Below are 14,892 nucleotides of genomic sequence, written 5' to 3' on the forward strand. Positions count from 1 at the left end.
TTTCTGTTTCATGAGCTTTACTAAAACTGGAAACATTTCTGCTCCAGTATATGAAATGTAGTCAATACAATGTGTTGTGTTTAAACTGAACAATATTTTCTTTGTTATTTCATCACAATTTCGTATGAAAAACATTTCCGGTAAATCACATGAAAGTAGTAAATAAAATAAGAATGGTCTTCTTGTGCCCCGTGACGTGATATTTTTCGCACCATAACCTTAAGGACTCTCATTCAAAATAAAATACATTTTATTTGGCATGTACTCAAAAGGACATTTTTGTTACAAGCTTTTTCTTCAAAAATATTTGTAAACAAAGCGAGGACGACATTTGGCAGCATTAAAAAAATACATAGCTTACGCTTTTTTTTTTTTTTATAATTTGCCGTCTGCACTGCAACGCTTGAGTTTCTCCGGGTTGTTGGAAGCCATATGCGAGAAGTCTCTGAAGATGTGCTGGTAAGTTTCGTCACCTGTGCGACACATAAAAATAAAAAATATAAAAACAAACGAAAAAAAAAACCGAAAAAAAACTTTAAAATGCCCCACAAAGCACACCGCTAGAAAAGTGTGGTGCATTTATTAGTTAGTTCGCTAGGTGGCGGTGAAGATGACGCAGAAGAAGAGCGTGTTACAAAAAACACCCACCAGTAAGTTCATTCTGTCCCTTTAAAACTATGTTTTGAGTACGAACAGGCATTCAGAGTGTATACATGCTCATTAAAAGCTATCTAAATAAAAAAGGATGCGTTTTGATCTTTTAAAATCTCAGTTTAAGTATATTTTTTGCTTTGCCTCGAAGCAGGAAATGTGTCAAGCAGGACGCATGCGCAATGCACTTTACCTCGTCTGCGGCAGGTGACACACTGCACAAGCTGGTGATACCAGCTCTACATCTCAGTGCAAAGACACACAAAGACAAAGTCAAAAATGCGGACCAGCTGGGTCTTTTTTTTTTTCTTGTTTTCTTTTGTTTTGACATAAGCACACAAAGACACAAGCGAAACAAACTACAAGAAGCAAGCATTGAGAGTAAAAACAACGCATGGCCACAACGACAACTGGACGTGAGCATGCGTTTTACCTCTGTGTTTGTAATAAATTTTCACAGTATGCTGATGTTTTGAGGTTTCAAAGTGCCATATGTGCAGAGTGGAAGATGGCTTGCGGTCATAGAAGACCCTTTATTCTATTGTCCTGTCACACCCAGTCATCCTCATGGATTCTGAATAGAAAACTGGATTTTCACGCTTTCCCAACAAAAGTGTTCTTCCTTTTCGGCCTCTATCTCAAATGAGATTTCCAACGGTATAATTCCGCACGGTAAGAAAAAAAAAAGGCGACACTGTAAAACCAGTGTTTTCAGTTAGCAGAAGAAACATGGCTCATTCCTATCAGACGGTTAATCATTTTGTCCTCCCAGAGCCCAGCCACTTATTTGGTTTTTTAAAGCCTGGAGGCTCTTCCTGGTTTGGCCCTGCCCACTCCCTGTCCCACCGCTCCCGGCCAACTGCCCCTTTGAGAGACCTGATTTTCCCAGGGATCCATCCATCTCTTGCATCTCCCTATTCATTTTGGCGATCCGCAGTCTGGGGGGGGGGGATAAAAAGATTATCAGTCATGGGTTCAGTTCTGGGCTCAGGTGGCAAATTTGTTCACGAGGCTTACAGAGTGACGATGTCGGCGTTGGCATTGTCCACGGCGATCGTTATGGGGTCCTTCTGGTTTTTGTCTCTGGCGTTGTAGTCAGCGCCTCGTTTCAAGAAGAGACACACCAGCCTGAGCTCACACACAAGTGTGTAAATTTACTTGGGTATTAGAATCGATTTTCCCCATTGAATTGAAATCAGGAAAAACACACCAAACTAGAAAACTATGGAAACTTTAAATTGGCCTGCTAGCTGTCTCAATTCTGATTATGTGTAATGAATTTGAATTTCCTTGTAGAAACCATTTCAAACAGTTGGCATGCTAACACGTAGCAAAATATCATCATGAATACAAACAAACAGGGAAGCAGCCTCAGAATCGGCCTGCTAGTTATGTCAAGTTTGAAATTTAGATTGTGAATTATTCATTGTGAATTTGAATTTCAGTGTAGAACTATTTCAAACAGTAAGCATTCTAACAGAAAAATAGCATCATGAATACAAAAAAAAAACAAAAAACAAGGAAGCTCTATAAGGCGAATAGAAGTTACGCTAACGTTAGGAAGACAACAACCTGAGCCGCAAAAGCGCTGGATGATATTTCTAATAAAATTTGAGACAATACTAATAAGCCAACATTTGTAATGCTAACATGTAGCAAGATGAGTTTGACATTGAGTTTGCCATTCATGATTAGCATGCTTCTTGTGAGTCTTTTCATTTTGTGTTTGTGTTTTACTTACTCAACCCAACCAACGGCTAAAGATAGGATTTGATACAATGATACAACAAGATTAGATACAGTGCTAACGAGCTAACATTTGTAACGCTAAATTAGCTAGATAGCTAGATAGCAACATGAGTTTGTTAGTTGAGTTTGCAACTCACAGTGGGAAATACTTATTATGCTCCTTTGTGAGTGTTTACTTATAGTTTTTTTTGTTTGTTTGTTTAAATGTTTATCTTACTGGCCAAATAAAGTCCTAACCTTTACAAACACAGGTGGATTCTGTAAGGGTAAATTCTGTATTTTTCACACTGATTGTGATCAAGGCTGTTCTCCAGTTTATGGTTGCTTTCTCTGATGTGATATTTTGTGTGTGTGTGTGTGTGTGTTGTTGGTACCCTGTGTGACCCAGAATGGTGGCATGATGAAGCGGCCCTCTCCCATTTCTGTCCGCCTGGTTAACGTCAGCGCCGTTTTGCAGGAGGAATTCACACGCCGCCAGGGCATTCTGGTAGGAAAAATTAAATAAATAAAAATGTAAAATCCAATGGCTGGTGTCACGAGGGTCTACGGAGGGACTCTAACCACTGAGACGGCCTGGATCAGCGGCGTGCAGGCTTCCTCGGCGGTGTTGACCCAATTGACGTTGGCCCCGTGGGCCAGCGCGTCAGCCATGACGGGGAAGTTCTGCAGAGCCGCCGAGCGGTATAACAGCGCCCCGGGGTGAAGGCTGCTCAGATCTTCTTCTTCCTCGTTCACATCTAATGCACAATTAAAATAGTAACAACTTGAATCAGTGGTTAGCAGATTTGCATAAAAGTGTCTGAAAAAGTCATTTCTGAAAATAATAATATTAGTAATAATAGAACAATGAAAAATCTTGTAAAATCATATTTTTGGCAAAAGTCTGATATTTTCTTTTATAAAAGTTGTAAGAATTTATGAAAAAGTAGCATTTTTAAGAAAGAAAATAATGTTTCAACTGGATGTGAACATGTGTTTGCATGGGTACTGACCTATATGGGAGCCTGTGTTGTTTTTTTGGCTCTCAATCTGGATTGATGCTGAGGAAACAGAACACTCAGGTTGAAACGGGCATCTCACTGGAGATTCAGCCATTATCATAACGTGAGTCCACGTTACCCGATCGAGTTCGACTTGGTTTAGGTTTGAGCGGCGGTTTCTGGGCACTGCGGTCTTGCGTGGCCGCCCTGTTCCTTCTGGCGACTGGACGCTTCTGAAAGGCGTTCCTACCCGTCTCGGGCAGTTTTTGGATGAACTTCTTCTCCACATATTTGGACCGAATCCAGGCCTCTTTGTCTCCCCTTGAGCCACACACAAGGAGACCCTGTTGTCAGGTCTTTGAGACTCTGCTGTTACAAACACTCAAACAGACGAACGTGATGACGGTACTGCAGAGAGCATGCGGTCGGGAAACAAAACATGTACTTTCTGAACTTCCTGTTTGCTGTGGTAGCAGCGAGATGAGGAAGTAGTCATGTAATCATGCACACCATCATACACATCATACACATCATACACACACATCATCGCACACCATTCAATGTATCCTCTACGTATTGGTTTGTCGTGCTAAAGCGGGAGCTGAGCTCTAAGTAAAGACTCTTGAGTTACCGGTGGCTCAAAGTTCCAACCCGCACCTCTGGTCACGGGAGAGCGGTGACCAAAATAATGAGATCCCAGAGACAAGCGGCTGAAATGAGTCTCCATCCCAGGGTGTCTGTGCTCTCCCTTACAGATAAGGTGAAAGGGAGCCAGCTGAGGTGGAACGGGCATTTGGTTAGGATCCCTCATGGACACATCCCTAGAGAAATATCCTGGGAATGTTCCACTGGGAGGAGGCCCCAAAAGGGCAATGCTGGAGAGACTATGTTTCTTGGTTGGTCTGGAACACCTGGGGATCCCCCCTTGGAGGAGCTCGATAAAGTGGCTGGGTAGAGGGAAGTCTGGACTTCCCTGCTAAAGCTTTTGCCCCCGGAACAGGACCTTGGATAAGTGGTAGTGGATAGATCAATAGTATGAATGGATAGATTCAATTTATTCGTTTCGCTACAAGCAAACTAAGATAGTCACAGATTGACCTGCACGTAGTATCCAAAATCAACCAAGGACCAAGAACTCTGATTGCAGCTCATCAAGTGAATCAAGCACACCTTTACTAGGAATTTGTTTGTCATTACAGGAGAGGACTAGAGATCTGGGAAAAGATGTCAATCTGAATCTTATCTGAGCAAAGAGGTCGAAAACCATCTCAAGAGTGCGATTGGTTACAAAGCTATCGACAAAAGACTCAGTGCCTCAGTAACAACTGCTGGTGTCAATATTGCAAAATGGAAGATAAACAAAATGACCATCAGTTGCTGTTGCTCTACTGCTCCAAACGGGTTAGTCTTATAAATTTTAGATAATCCTGAGAAAGATAAGAGCGTAATCCCAACGTACACACAAAACAAGTCAGAGTCTGAAGAAAATTGCAAAGTCATTCACCAAGAAACAGTTGGTAGCACGTACTACCGTGATAAAAGGAAACCCGCCTTAGGATTGTGACTGGACTTCTGAATGACTCCGAAAAAGCTGAAAGAAAATGCTGTGGTCAGAAGAAACCAAAATGAGCTATATTAAGATCATGGCGCTCAAGCCAATGAAAATACTGTGCGGGGAACTGAAGCTTTATGTTTTGCTGCAAGACACTTGAAGTGTTTTTAGAGTTTCTCTGAAAAGGATCGTGCTCAGTCAAATCATTCCTAAGCTGTACTCAAACCCGGTGACCATCAACAAATCTGTCAACAGCGTTACCACAATCCAAACCAAAAAAGCGATTCTGAACTTGCGGTGCGCATACCTTGGACTGGAAGCAAGGGGCTTCTTTAAGGTGATCTCATCAATACGTGCTTCGTAAATGCTGTTGATGACGCTGTTACCCAATTCACACATCAACTGCAAAATGTAAAAAGATCTCAGCAATCTCAAGCCACCTTTATGTACCTCTAGATGAAGATTGTTACCTTAATGAGTTCTGGCTCCCAGGAATCCAAAGTGAGTGAGCGTACTTTGGAGAAGTGGACCCCCAGGCTCCTAAAAGAAATAAAGTTGTAATGTCAAATGCATACGTGTGTACGCCATTACGTACCTGTGTATCCCCGAGCACACAATGCACAGCGTGATGCCGAGATTGATGGAAGCCCAGTCAGGACCCGGTGCCCCGCAGTCGCAGCACTCCCGGTTCCCGGCGATGGCCTGAACCTCATCCAGGGCCTTAAAGCACTCGTTCTCTTGACTGGTGGCAGGGCTGCCCGTTGACGCTGAGCTGCACCGCTGGCGCTTGAAATGGTACCACGGTTAACGACGAGAAGCCGAAAGGCAGGTCTAATATTTGAGTGAGTGGTCGTGACGTGGGGTTCCTCAAAGTTCAATGCTTGGACCCTTTTTGTTCAATCGCATAAGTTGCCGTCGTTATGCAGATAATGCGCAGATATACTATAGCGCCCTATTCCACTGAGCAGTGATTGATTACGAGATTCAAAGCGAAAGTCCTTATTGAAGCTCGATTCAAGGTCATTAATAATCGCCAATTTGCCAGAAGTTTGCTTGTACTTTTCTTGTCAACAGAACGTTCAAATTTCACAGACAAAAAAAAAAAAAAACACTAAAATTATTGGCGATTATTTGCGAATGTTTGCAACTAAATGAACCATGACGGACATTGATGTGCGTTTTGATACTTTCGCCGATTGTGTCATTGTCTCGAGCAGTGATTCTCAACCTTTTTTCAGTGATTTACCCCCTGTGAAATATCTTTTCAGCCAAGTACCCCTTAAAAAGTGCAAAGTATTTTGGGGTTAAAACATCAAACAAAAACTTAAAACATGCCATCGGTGTCTGATTTATTAAACTTTAGAACCTTTACACCTTCATTTGTATTAGTCCACAAAACAAATTCAACCTAAAGTGTCAACTTTTGGATTATAGAAAAAATGTTATCAAAATGAAATAATTATTAATAGATATGTGTCCACAAAAAATATCACTATAAAGTGTCAGACCTGTTCTCAAAAAAAAGAAAAAAAAGAATAAATATTTGTCCGCAGAAAAATATTTAACATTAAGCGTCTTCTTTTGGGGTTAAAGTATAGATTCACAAAAATAAATCATCAACTTAATTATTAATAAATATTTGTCCCAAAAAAACAAAGGATCAGACCTGTTCTAAAAAACATAATTATGAATACACATTTGTTCACAGAAAAATATTCAACTTAAAATGTCTTCTTTTGGGATCACAGAAGAGATGTGTTAACAAAAATAAATCATCAGTTTTTGACAGGTAACGAGAGATTGCACATGACAAGTTGGGTGGAACCATTCAAGTGTGGGAGAGAATCTGTTTTTTTTTTTTACAATAATGAAACTGAATAACCTACTGAACATAATTTTTTTTATGAACTTCTATTTTCCTGAAACAATTAATTCAATCATTATTTTTAAAGGGTTTTGGCATATTTGTTTCTAAATTTTCGAGTATTTTTCGAGTATTCCCTGAAGTTCCTTCAAGTACCTCCAGGGGTACTAGCACACCCATTTGAGAACCACTGGTCGAGAGCAGGTGTGTGCAAACCGCAGTCCTCGGAAGGGTCATTTGCTGCCCGCCGTCCATTTTTGAGTGACCCGCAGCATATACTAAAAATGATGGAGCGGAGTAACACAATTTCTCCACTGTGACTTTCTCAGATCTCAATTTTTAACCACCCCTAGAAATCCAAACAACTCTCCCTACTTACTAATAGACTCGCAGTCTTTCAATCATCACGCTAAATCAATCACTAAAACTCGCTTGCGTTAACAGCGCGCATATTCTCACCGGACTGTTTTGGACATCCCTGCGTTCCTGGAAGGCCGAGGCGATGCTGTTCTGCACGGCGCTGATCCACGCCTGCTGCTGCCTATCGGAGTCGGCCTGTAACAGACAGCTTCTGCGCCCGCGTTATAGTCAGAAACTGCGACGCGGTCGCACGCGACGGCGGAGACTCACTTGGACGGGGACACCACCTCGAAACAGAAGCGCCTCTCGTTCTCACTGTTGGGCTTAACCGTGCACAGGCGCAAGTCTTCCACCACCACCGTAGGCTGGTCCTGAGGGACACTACACATTCAAACATGCAGACCACACGCCAACCACAAGACTCCTTTTGGCTACGTCTTTTGTTAGTCTCCAAGCAACAACCCTAGTCTTTGCTAGTTTACCTTAAATTTTTTCTGATACACCAGCTGATTTTTCTGAATGGAGAACCAGCGCCTGGGGGAAAAAACGATGAAATGCCAAGCACTAGCAAAAAAATAAATAAATCAATTTTGCTGGTCACACCTGCTCCAAGTCTTAAAGGCGTTGCTGGCCCTTTTGTAAAGGTATCCTTGCATTGCAACCCCATCTGCGGCGTCCAGATTGAAATCCATCATGGAGTCATCATCAGAAACATCCTGGATAAGTGACAATCCATCATTGTGTGACTTTAGCATGACTTTTTAAACCTGATAATGACATTTCTTTAGAAATTTAGTTAATACCAGTAACTTGGGAATTTTGTGATAAAAGGGGAAAAAAAAAACCTAAATAAATTATATATATATATATATATATATATATATATATATATATATATATATATATATATATATATATATAGGGATTCAAATAATGTCAAATTCACTTCACAGGTGTCCTCAATGAGCTAATAGTTCGAATAGTGTGGAAAAATGAAAATGTGGGAATTTGGGGAAAGAAAAATAAAAAATCTAAAATTTGAGTTGGTATGGTCTGAATCAGTCAAGGAATGTCAACGGAGGTGCATAGAGTCCCAGTGAAATGTTTGGAAACACCCTCTTACATAGTCTTTTTTTTTTTAATGATTTAAACTTGGATTGTCATTGACGTAATTAATTTTTTAACTTTTGTAGAGCAGTTTTGTGAATCATTGACTTAAACTGAGGAGCAATTTTCTAACTTTGCTTTATTTTGTACATGAATCTCAGGGACCTGAAGCAACAGTTTAAAAAAAAAAAACATTAATAAGATAACATTATACAATTACTACTATTATTATTACAGTCATTAATGTTTATTGCATTGTAGCCTTTTTTTTCTTTGTGAATTTGAAATATCTGATTGGATTTGAATGCACCATACGTCCCAATATGGTTCGTAAAATGTCTGCATTGAATTGGGAATGTCAAAGGGAATGTATGATAGTGAAAACAAGTGAGGAGTTTGGAGAATGTAATAAGGTCATAGATGAAGTCAGCGCATGTTCACAACCTTTTTTTTGATGGCGGCGTGTCTTTGCTCCATGTCCCTCTTCTCCCGTGCAGAATTCAGGACAAACTGTGTATGCTGTTGAAACAAAGAAACGCTTTATGAGATTGATACATGTTTGTCTTGATACCATTTACTGTTGACGGGCTGACCAGCAAATCGTGAAAGTCTCTTTAATTTTTTTTTCTTTAGTATTCATCCTTAATTCTTGTCTTCTTGTTTGTCATAGATCAACATGTTAATTTCCTGTCTTTTGAAACACACACACAGTGTCAAGTTTGGCCATGTGAAATATTTCCTGTTGTTGCTTGCTATTTCCTGTCACGCTGCCAGTGCAATGTCATCTACTTGCGCTATGCAAATGCTCAGCTTGAGCGTAGACGCATTATACATCCGTTTTCAGTGACAGGAAAGCTTTGAAATCTCTTTTGAGATTTAGTAACACAGCGAAACATTCTTCTAGAGAGCACAAATGCAGCCTAAGGGAAAAAGTGTCCTTTTTACTTAGCAATACATAGAGCTGACTGTCATCCGCATCGCAGTGAAAGAAAATACCATCCTTTCTTGGGATTGATCCCAGGAAGAGCAAAAAACATTTAGAAAGAAACATCAGGGCCTCCAAAATTGAACCTTGTGGAACACCATTCCCGCTTTAAACAGTTGGGTTAAAAATGATCCAATTATGATTAAAAAAAGGATTGACCCAATATTTTGGTCAATTTCATCATACTTTCATCATAATTTCTGTGTTGCTTTGCCCAAAAGAACCTCAAACATATGTCGTTTTGTACAAAGTAACCCCCAAAATTGAATTCATTTTGTATTAAACAACCTGTAAACATTATTCAAATTGACCCAAATGTTGGGCTGGTGTTTTTTGAACTATGAATTGGTTATATTTAAACAAACTCGAGGACAGTGGGGCAGAGTCTCATAGCAATCAAGATTAAGACTTTAGATTTTCCTGTTAAGTTTTTAATATTATATAAGTGAGTGAAAGAAGTCATACATTTTATAGACTGTCTTAATATTGCAAGAATGCAGTTGTGTGTTTTCAAGATTAATATCATACGGTTTTAAGATTACACTTTATGATAGCCAAATTCTCTTCACAGAATAAAACTGGATAATGACATGTTGGAAAAAAAAAAGGATCATCTGTAGAAAAAGTTGTAATACTGCATGAATATGTTGATATATTTTTAATAATGAGAGTAAATATAGATTCTTTTATTTTAAAAGTAATGTATTTTACATATTGGTTGTAAATTATGTACGAAATCGCCTTTTTTTTTTTTTTTTTTTTTTTTTTTTTAGTAAAAGAATGTACTCCAAAACAAAAAGCAATCTATGACATTGAAATTCCAGGAATATTTTTTTTAATAATAATACAATAATTTTAATATTTTTTTAATAATAAGGATAATTACCTCTTCATTCAGCTTTTGTCGATAATGGTCCAGTTCTGACAAGGACTGGTAGCCGTTCTGGAACAACTGGGCTTGCGCGTCCATTAGTGACAACATCTGGCAAGATGAGAGTGGATGAGAGTTATAACATTAAAATAGTTGTGGATATGTCAGACATGCATTTTTAAAACTTGTGTAAAAAGTCAACGTAGGTTTTACCCACAGCCATCAACAGTTCAGTCTTTTTCTTGGCTTCGATGATGTTGATCTGCAACAAAATGAGCTTCAGATTGGAGGTTTGCAATTTCCCTAATAAAAAATAAAAATAAAAATGTTCTCACCTCTAGGACATAGTCCAGGGCGCCACCCCTGAAAGCCCGGCGGGCATTGAGCAGCGCGCTGCTAGCCTCCTCCACCTCGTGAGGCTTCCCCCGAGGTGCCTGAGCGTTCCTCGCTAGCGCCCCCTCCAGGGATTCGCTACTTCGCTCAAATTCCTTACGCGCATCCTTGAAGCGACGCACGTCTCTGGAGCAGCGTGGAAAAAAACAACACATCAAATAATAAAAGTGAGTGAGCTGGCGGAGATCAGGGCTTGGGCGTACGACTTTTGGGAAGACTTACTCCTTTACGAAAGTCTGGAGCTTCGTCTTGACGGACTTCTGCGTGATTTCAATCACCTCCTAAAAGGAGAAGGGGGGGGGGGGGGGACATGTGTTATATTATGTATTACGTTGCATACAAGTTATATTTTTAGGAGGAATGTTCGAGACCTCTTTGTTTCAGACTGATACCAAGATAGAACATCACTTTTGAGTAGTCACGATACTGATACCAAATACCGACACCATGACAACTTTTGATACACAAAACTTCCTCATTCAGACATGAAACTTAGTATCAGTATACCTCAATCCCTATTTGTTAGGTTAAAGTTATGTACTGTACTGTACTGTATTTTCCAAGATAAAATCTAAAAAAAAAAAAAAGTCATGAATATTGTACATAAGTCTTAAATTTTCAAGATTATATTTGTAATAATATGCAATGACTTTGTGCATTGTCTATGTAAACAGAGTATTACGAGAAAAAAATATTGTATTTTCTATTGAAAACATATATTTTAGGGTAAAAATTGTGAAATTACTGAGGAAAAAAAATTAAATCATGTGTTCTTGATATTTAAGTTGGAATGATTCAGAGAACATTATATTTGAGATAAAAAGGTAAGTATTAAGAAATACATTATTTAGCCATTATAATAGTAATATACTGTATAATGTATTATTAAATATAATAAAAAATGTCAGATTTTACGATTTAAATCATAGTTTTATTTGGAAATAATTCTCCATCCAAGCTGGAGAATATTTAAAATAATTAGAGGGTGTAATATCTTTTCAAAAATAAGGTTGTAATATCCTGTAATTAAATTTGTAAAATATATTGTAAAATATATATTGCATTTACAAAAATAAAACTTAAAGATTTTGAAGACAAAAATTGGAATATTGCAAGACCAAACTCACATATTTTTTAGATTAAAGTTGAAATATAACTTGTATATATTTAAGATAAAAGGTCATTTGTTTTCGCGATGAAAGTCGTAGTCGTAATCTCATTTGTATTAACTCGTACATTTTAGAGGGCAACATATATATATTCATCAGATTCAAGGTTGTTTATTTTCCGTATTGAAAATGTAATATCACAAGAAAACCTTCAAACAAAGAAAATATTTCTTCACTTAGCGACACTTGCAACAGACAAACTAACTCACCCCCTGCGCGTCCAAGATGAGGGACAGCTTTTCGGAAAATGTCTGCAAACACTTCTGTAAGAGCGGCAACATTATCTGCATACAAAGCAACTTTCATGGTTGAGTTTCTGTTCGAACCGTGTTCTCCTCACCTGCATGGTGGTGTCCCCAGAGCAGTGCTGCCCCAGACCCTGGAGGCCATTCACAAAGCTCTTGCTGGTCTGATAGTAGACTCGGCCGGCCTCCAGCATGGCCTGGCATTGTTTCACGAGCTACAAGGCAACAAATGTGGGTGTGTGGGAAGAAACAATGGAAAAATCTTGAATATATGCTATGTATGGAAAAGATACTTTAGTTTTTCAAAAATATACAGCTGTATTTTTATCCTGTTAAAAAGTGAATAAAAATAACAATATGGGACTTCATTTTAGCCACACAAATCTCACCTTGTCTAATCGTGTCTCAAGTTCACCAACATCGGTTTGAACGGCCTCAATTTCAGCTCTGAAACAGACAACACACAAAAAGGCAAATGATTTTTTTTAACTGACAAGCAACGAATCTAGCCACTTTTTGTAGTGTTTCTGGACTTTTGAAGTTGTCTTACCTACTACTGTACCTTACCAGAATTATATTAGCAAATTTAACCATATTCACCCAGTAAAACTAACGGTTTTGTTTTCACTAGTTGGGGGTAGTACTTCAACATTGAGTTACCTAATAAAATGTTTTAGATTAGTGTGTGGATCCATCCATTGCACCAGCTAACATATGCTAACAATGCAGCTCTGCTTACCTACTACTGTACCTTACCAGAATTATATTAGCAAATTTAACCATATTCACCCAGTAAAACTAACGGTTTTGTTTTCACTAGTTGGGGGTAGTACTTCACCATTGAGTTACCTAATAAAATGTTTTAGATTAGTGTGTGGATCCATCCATTGCACTAGCTAACCTATGCTAACAATGCAGCTCTGCTTACCTACTACTGTACCTTACCAGAATTATATTACTTTTTTTTCCACAGAAAACTTTCTTTAATTTTGTGAATATGCATTTTTCCTAGAAGATTTATGAAAATATTAACCTTTTTTTCATCTGAAATGTGCAACTTTTTCTTGACAACACAAAACTTTTTTTTTCTAGTGCATCCCCTTCGTCTCAAATCTTTTTTTTTAATGTAAAATAGATCTTAGTTTGGGTTTTCAAGTGATTGTGCTTGTGTTTTTGGAACATAAACTAAGCTAAAGAGAAATTAACAACTCAAAGTGAGTTGCGCCATACTCACAAGGCTGCACCATTTATAGGCACAACATATGGCGGTACTACAGTGTGTAATGCTTTATTATTTTGTATTTGTATATTTTACAACACAGAAGTACTTTAATTTACTCACTCATAGTGGACAAACACACAGAGGAAGCACAATATGGGGAACGAAGCACCATGCCCATTGGTTGAGCGCTAAAGACTATTTCTTGTGTCAACGCCAGTGGCCTAAAAGTGAGGTTTCCCACTTCCTGTAGCACTCGTCTCACTTCCTGTTCACCTCAACTGTCACCTGGCAACACTAGACTGCACCTTTTTTTAAGTTAGAAAATGGCCACGCTATCATGAACATCCCCTGCTTTTGTCATCAGTTTTTAGTGTTTTATTTTCCGCTCCCTTAGTTCTGCTGTGTGTGTATGTGTATGGGGGGTCAAGTTTGAAAGATGCCAGATCAGCTGCAAGGCACAACACTGTGACTCACAGGCACACCCAAAAACTGCTCTTGAGGGCTTACATGCTTGCAACACCACCATTTAACACCACTTTCATTGACATATGCTTCCAATTTAAGGCTTATCCTGCATATTTAAAAAAAAGTGCTCAGACAGAAGTCTGACTCTAATATTACACAGACAAAACCCATGTTTTACATATGAAAAATCTCACAGCAACAAATGTATAATACGAGACGTAAATGAAACGACGTTGAGGGTGAAAATCGGTTTCGATCTAAAAGCTGTGAATGTTCGCATCGTTCCTCCTTAAAATGAACCCTATTCCATCGCATGTATCCAGATGTGTAGTGAGTCGACTTATAGCGGCTCGATTTACAGTAAACACCCCTAATAATTAAACATATAACATCAATGCACATATCACAAGGAGTTAGTATTACCTGAAGCGTGGGGAGTCTTTCAAACACTCCTCAAAGTCCACTTTAATTGTCATAATTCTCTTTGATTGCACGAAAACAAAAACAAACAAATACCGATAAAAGTTTTAAAAAATAAAATAAAAATCCAACTTCCTCCAGGCAAGGTTTACTTTGTCATTTTGTGTCGCCCGGATTCTTGGACTTAGATGTGCGGCTACTGTGTAAAATGAAGCTCGGCAGACGTTTGACGCGTCATCAGCACACATACACACGCGCACGCGCCCACGCACACTTCCACGCGCACACGCTCATTGGGGAGTGTTTTCTTGTCTGGCAAACCAGTTTTCTTCCCACGCGACTCGCAACGCCGCCCACGGTGTGCAAACAAATAACACACACACAAACACACAACACATAACACGTACTTTCGAGTCGAGCTTTGAATGCCACATGACTGACGTCACTCGCCCCAGGAGCCAGTTGTGTCAGGTGACTCAACTAGCTATGACAACGGTTTTTGTGTTTTTGTTTCGGGAAAATATTGTATCAAATATGCTTTTTTTTCGTGCTCAAAAACGCTAATCTTATGTCAGTGTTAGTATTTTGTGTTGACTGTGCCGTTTCTTTTCAGTTCGATAAAATTAAATCTTGTCGAGCATGTTTTTTAAACGCTCAAAATTTAGGGTCTTTAGACAGTTTTAATTTTCAGTTTTATCCGTTCGGTTTCTTTTCTGTTACAAGAGAATAAAGTATACTCAATGAAAACGTTTTGACGTGAGCGACTGACAGCATGCAGACGTCACGGACCACTCAAGTCACGTGACTCCAAGATAGCCACCATATGACACGGATGTGTCGAGCTCCCTCTGCTGACCAA

The 14,892-nt window shown here is 39.0% G+C and overlaps 1 protein-coding gene across 7 annotated transcripts; it reads right to left on the minus strand.

Moving 5' to 3' along the window:
- Positions 1–232: 232 nt before the first annotated feature.
- On the minus strand, positions 233–14,345 carry acap1 (ArfGAP with coiled-coil, ankyrin repeat and PH domains 1). Of its 7 annotated transcripts, none has more exons than XR_015865198.1 (23): positions 14,037–14,344; positions 12,316–12,373; positions 12,022–12,141; positions 11,891–11,965; positions 10,735–10,793; positions 10,455–10,638; positions 10,337–10,381; positions 10,135–10,230; positions 8,708–8,782; positions 7,760–7,872; positions 7,639–7,690; positions 7,427–7,527; positions 7,256–7,367; positions 5,528–5,718; positions 5,403–5,472; positions 5,240–5,334; positions 3,520–3,701; positions 3,393–3,440; positions 2,962–3,137; positions 2,775–2,884; positions 1,669–1,779; positions 845–1,589; positions 233–473 (listed from the first exon to the last, which is right to left on the minus strand). XR_015865198.1 is itself a non-coding variant. In XM_088411431.1 (23 exons), the coding sequence occupies exons 1-23, from the start codon at positions 14,087–14,089 to the stop codon at positions 376–378; spliced, it is 2,280 nt and encodes a 759-aa protein (XP_088267557.1). In that variant the 5' UTR covers positions 14,090–14,345; the 3' UTR covers positions 233–375. The 7 variants fall into 7 exon arrangements, 6 of the variants coding, with proteins under 6 accessions (XP_088267557.1, XP_088267538.1, XP_088267548.1 ...); XM_088411431.1 differs by having other exon boundaries at positions 1,528–1,589; positions 5,528–5,712; positions 14,037–14,345; XM_088411412.1 differs by having other exon boundaries at positions 1,528–1,589.
- Positions 14,346–14,892: the final 547 nt, after the last annotated feature.

This window comes from Hippichthys cyanospilos, chromosome 1 (genome assembly GCF_059441005.1).
Source record: "Hippichthys cyanospilos isolate Australia breed blue-spotted pipefish chromosome 1, RoL_Hcya_1.0, whole genome shotgun sequence".
In the NCBI taxonomy this organism is placed as follows: domain Eukaryota; kingdom Metazoa; phylum Chordata; class Actinopteri; order Syngnathiformes; family Syngnathidae; genus Hippichthys; species Hippichthys cyanospilos.

What these genes read in the sequence shown, in the direction of transcription:
- acap1 (XM_088411395.1), bottom strand. Translation starts at nt 14,089, where the DNA reads ATGACAATTAAAGTGGACTTTGAGGAGTGTTTGAAAGACTCCCCACGC. An exon ending in TTGAGACACGATTAGACAAG is followed by an intron (nt 12,142 to 12,315) that starts GTGAGATTTGTG and finishes GTTGCCTTGTAG; the next exon opens with CTCGTGAAACAATGCCAGGC. An exon ending in GGGATGTCCAAAACAGTCCG is followed by an intron (nt 5,719 to 7,255) that starts GTGAGAATATGC and finishes TACCATTTCAAG; the next exon opens with CGCCAGCGGTGCAGCTCAGC.